The 5619-nt window shown below is 35.5% G+C and overlaps 1 protein-coding gene across 1 annotated transcript; it reads left to right on the forward strand.

Annotated features, from left to right (window-relative positions):
* The first annotated feature begins 506 nt into the window (after positions 1-506).
* On the forward strand, positions 507-1551 carry LOC108378083 (uncharacterized). Its single transcript, XM_017634382.1, has 4 exons — positions 507-616; positions 800-1066; positions 1289-1430; positions 1516-1551. The coding sequence occupies exons 1-4, from the start codon at positions 609-611 to the stop codon at positions 1549-1551; spliced, it is 453 nt and encodes a 150-aa protein (XP_017489871.1). The 5' UTR covers positions 507-608.
* The last annotated feature ends 4068 nt before the right edge of the window (positions 1552-5619 follow it).

Below are 5619 nucleotides of genomic sequence, written 5' to 3' on the forward strand. Positions count from 1 at the left end.
TGGCAATATTTCAAAATTATTCAAAAATATTTTATGCATAAATAAACTAAACTGATATACACAAACACATATGTATATGTGTATATTTTATAGATATCTAGTTGATAACATATTTTTTTCGAGATAATCCTTTTATCAGCTATGACTGTGTATGACCAAATATAATTTATTTCACAGTAAACTATATAGACATATGTACATATCCAATTATACAATTTATCCTAATACTCCTTTTTACTGGAATTTATAAAATCTTTTAAACAAAGGGTTACTGATTTAACCATCTATTTGTAGGTGTTATTTGCATTGATTTCACTTTAATATTATATTTATGTACATATGTATGTATGTATGTATGTATTTTGCGCTTTATTCTCATTTCTTACGATATTGCCCAGTATTACAGTTAGTATATACAATATGCACAACAACAACCAGCTAACAGCAAAACAAAGATTATTGTCTCTCGGCTACCGTAGCACATAAATATTTAGTTTCCATGATTTGAATTAAATTTTCAGGAACACATACGCCAATCGAAGGAGAGCAAGCTGGATGAATTGGGCCGCAGTTCGAAGGCACGCTCAAGGGAGAACTTACACAGCACAATGCCGAGGTAAGTGGAACAAAGTGGTGAGGGCGTATTTTACAAAAGGCAATTTGTGTAGTGCAATAACTTCTATTAACTTGCGAATGCACAACAAGTGTGTGCGTGCGTGCGTGCGTGCGTGCGTGCGTGTATGTGTGTTTGTTTGCCCCTATGTCGAACTGTCAATTCCAATTTTACTCCACTTCACAGGCCCAAGCCATCGCAGACATCCTTGCAAATTCTTGACGACACAACGAATCGCTATTATCGCGAAGTGGTGCCCATGTCGCACATTCATAACAAACCTGACCTCAAGGATCGTGAACACAGCATTCTTAGGCATCGCAATGACATGGTCGTACAGACGAGCTTCTGCGGTGATGACGGCCGCGATGAGAATAGCTCCGAAACGACAGTGGAAGCGCAAGTGGCAGCGGCGGCGGCGGCAAATGCCTGTGATATGGGCTGTCAAACGCGGTAAAAAACAACAACACAAACACGTACATATACATACACACATATATCCATATCTACACACGTACAATTTGAAAAGACAAACAACAAACAACAAACGTACATCATCTGTACATATGTATTCATAAGCGTACTCGTATCAGCATATTTGCATATTTGCACACTTGTCCCCAATGTTTGTTCAGCAATCAATGAGTATCCCATGTCCCATGTCTTTGCTTACAGTGAATCGCTTTTTGCCACACCACTGATGCACCAAAGCTCGTTGAGCTCAGTGAACAAGGACAGGGCCAGCCTACACTCACGCTCACGTTTTTCTACATTTGGTTATGATGGCGCTCAATCGACACCACCACCAATGCATCCAGCTGGTGGACGCGGCAGCAACCAACTTACAGGACTCAATATACGCGATGCCCAGGGTTATATCGAAATGAGGGAGCGACATCCAGCGCCGAAGTCGTCCATGCCGCATATGCATCGTATGAATGCATTGCCACCGACACCGCCCACGCCAGCAGTGCCGTCAGAGATGTGTCATCATCATCATCAACATGCGCACACGCACGTACACGCCCAACAACAGCAACAGCAACAGCAATCAACGGCACACCAGCAGCAACAGCAACAGCAACAGTTGGCTATGCAACAGCAGTCGAGGGAGAGTGCGGCGGCGGCGGCGGGTAGCAGGTCGACCACGACAACGACAACGACGCCGATGCCGGCATCAGCTCAGGGAAAAGCCAAGCCAAAGCTGAGTCAATCGACAGCTTACATCGACATTAGAAATTCAGCGCCGGATGTCATCATAATGACATCGCATTGACATTTAAGTAACTCGACGAAAATCACGCCATATCCACATGGGCGCACGCAACAGCAAAAACACATTAGCACACTCGATAGACTGTTGCAATGTGCTGGTAGCAGTACCGGTAGTAGTCGGGGAAGCGCAACACAGCGGGCATTTGCGAGGACGAGTGAAATGTCACCACAAATAAGGAAGTCGCTTGGGTAGGTAAAGCTTCTAAGTGCATGTGTGCGGTGTGAAATCAATTAGGATTTTTCAGTACGCCCTTAGAATGTGTGTAACTTTGGTGAGGATAGTTTAGTAAACATTTTAGCTGACATTTTAAAAATTTCATCTTGCAAAGCTAGAAAAAGTACTGTAAGGCGGAAGAGGTATTTAAAAGCATTTAGAGCATTGGCAATTAATTGGTAGAACAGACAGTTGGAATTAAAAGATGCCAACTGGAAAATTTATTTCAATAGGACATGCAGAGTAAATAACTGAATAACTGTGGCAGTGCAAATCGTATACGATCCATGCGATCCATATGATCCGTCAGATACCGTACTAGGCATGAATATTCAAACATTTCAAACTCTCTGTCAGAAAGTTCGTGAGACGTTAGTTCCCAAATTGTTATTCGAGAGAAAGTTCCTTAGACTCTTGTATTTTGCCAAAACGTTCCGGAGACTTTTGTTTCCATTAACTATTGTTCGCATTTTGTTCTCTTTTGGAACGTTCTACACGGGGGTTCTTGTTGTTCTTACATAATTGCCATTGAGAACGTTCTCGACAGTTTTGTTCTCATTTCGGTTTTGGTTTCAAGCATTCTTGGGAGCAAAATTTCGAGATTTGTTCTCGGTCGCTGGTTTTTGGTAAAAAAATTACAAAAAATTTCTCTTGAAAATCATTTTGAAGGTCGCAATGAATAAGACATTACTTTTACCTTCAAAGAGACCCTCAAAAGTATTTCTTTTTAATTACTTGTCGCTTTTTGACCTAAAAACAGCATTTAATGAACCCTTAAAAAAAAATAAATTGATTTCGACTTCTTGAAGCAAGGACAACAAAATCAAGTGTTTAAAACTTTTTAAAATATTCAGTCTTACTGTTTTCAGGTGAAAAAGGAAATGAATTGAAATCTCGCTACTTTTGAGGTGATTTAAAAGGTCAAGTTAATTTTTTATTCAACAAAATAATTTTTCCTTGAATTTTCTACCTCACTTTACTATGCTGTTAAATCTATTTCACTAGCTCTTCTCGTTTTCGACACTATGCGCCACCTACCGGACAAAATTTTGTGGTGGTTCATGTAAGAAATATACGTTCTAAATATGAACCACTTCCGACCATAAATGCGGGCTTTTCAAACATCTTAATTCTTAATTAATTCATTTTTCAAGTATCTATGTCATCGAAAAGTTGGTTAAATATTGAGTGAAACTTAATAAAAGCTTGTAAAAATGTAACGACAACAGTTTGATAAGTCAGAGACTTTTTGTATTACCCGCATAGTAACTTTAAATGCAACTTCTATGTTCTGATGAGCTTATGAGCAAGCTAATGAACGCTGATTTTTTTTTTTTAAGTTTACCATTTTTAAAATAAATTTTATTTTATTAATAAAATCATGTACCTACTAATGGTAATGATAATGCTGATGATAATGGCAAAGGCATTGGTGATGATAGAATAAGACTGAAAAATGAGAATCAAGCGATAACGATTAAGAGCTTTTATCCCAGTGACGAGTTAACCCAGTTTCGGCATTTAACTAAAGAGTTTTTTAGTACAAAAATTTAAAATTAACCGCCGAATGTTAGTTACTTATCCACTGTGAAAAGGGCCTAAGTTATATTGAGTAACTGCAGCTATACGAAATCAATGGATGCCGATAGTAAAATTAAACATTATTAAGCTCCCCCTCTAAATGGTAAATAAGGACATTGCACGAAAAATTTACACTTAGGAAAATATGATTTTGGAAGTCATAATATATATTTTTTTTTTGTTTAATTATTTTATTTATACAGTATTATAAAAGTACTATCGAAGTTAAAAGACGAAATGTACAAATGTGTGATCCCTGCTTAAGTATATGACGAATACTCGGAGGTGTATGGCGAACTGGGGCGGTCTAATGTACATAAATGTTTCAATTGTGGAAGGGTAGACGTAATTAGACTGTGTTAAGGGCATTTTTTTATTGTAAAAATCCAAATTGTTCCAAAGATCGTCATATTCTGACATCATGCATAAAAAGTTAGATTAAGCCTCGACTCAATTTTTAGTGCAAATTCTTGAACTTGAGCTCACTTTTTATGCAAGAGGCCTACTGTCATGGGAACCAAAAACTAATGGATGGCATTTTTACTCCACAGGTACGAATAAAGCAAAGAGTACTACAAAACACTGGCCGTTTCTGAATTTTTCACAAAAATGTGTTATGGAATGTACTGGACCGCTTAGAATACTGCAAAACATACTACTTACATATATAAATACTTAATAATAAATGGTTGAAGGTTGTAATGGTAAAACATTTCCTCACTTATATGAAGTAACATTAGTTTCCTTTTTTTGCAAAGAGTTGAATGTAATTAAACTATCGAAAAAACATATTGTACATAAATATTGCATGAAGTGAATATGTATATGTACATAGGTATGTCATTGCATATATCGGACGGAAATGAAAATTGTATTTAGTTTACTTAAAACTAAGTAATTAATTTGGTAATCAAATAATTAAAGTGGTAAACTAGTGAAAATAGTCAAAGCTTTAAGCTCGCATTATTAAGAACTTTCATACGTATTAAACATAATGGAATAATTAGCATAAAAGCGATATATATATGTTCGTACATAGATACACGAAGTATGTACATTAGGGTGGTCCAAAAATACATGTTTTTTATTTTGACATCAAAAAATATTTAGAGGTCACTCAAAACGCTCAAAGTTTTCCATGTATTTTATTTGCATGGAAAAGACAACTTTTCGTAGAAATGGCCTAGAATTCTTGAAAATAAATATTCTATACCGTTTGTACGAAGTTGTTTTTTCCCCATATAAAATACATGGAAAACTTTGAGCGCTTTGAGGTCCTCTAAAAATTTTTTTCGATATAGAAAACTCCTAGAGGGTGAGAGCATTAAAATTGCAACTTTACTTATTTTGGACCACCTTAATGTACAGACTATATGCATACTTAGTTAGCCGATAGCGAATTTTCGAAGTTTTTTTTTGTTGAAAGAACTTTTATTGGAAAAGTTAAACATTTTATAAACCTAAAAAACAAAAATGTCGAAAGCTCTGAAGAATACAAAACCCGTGCTTGAAGCTTTCAAGCAACAACAATTTTTATTGAAGCTGGAATAGATGAAATGAAACCAAAAAATTTTAAGAATAAGAACAGTGAGTCGAACAACCGTTCAAATGAAGATTTTTTTTTAATATTCACAATATTTTTCAAGCTAATTTTTTTTTATACATTCACACATATATTGCTCATACTATAACCAGAACCATATAAAGCAAAATTTCAAACTTAATTCAAAATTTAGAATATTTTAAAAAATTTTCATCAATTTTCCTTTTTTAAATTCAATCTGAAATTCTAGAAAATCTTCCATTACGCAGTTTAGTGTTCTATAAATTTTTAGTTTTGGTAAAGTGCAAGTATTTTTTTTTTTTGCTGACGATTTCTCTCACATTTTTTCGTATATCAAAGACCATTCATAAAAACAAGCATTTAAAGAAATCA

Source organism: Rhagoletis zephyria, unplaced genomic scaffold (genome assembly GCF_001687245.7).
Source record: "Rhagoletis zephyria isolate East Lansing unplaced genomic scaffold, Rhagoletis_zephyria_1.1 Rzeph_scaffold_13304, whole genome shotgun sequence".
Classification (NCBI taxonomy): Eukaryota; Metazoa; Arthropoda; class Insecta; order Diptera; family Tephritidae; genus Rhagoletis; species Rhagoletis zephyria.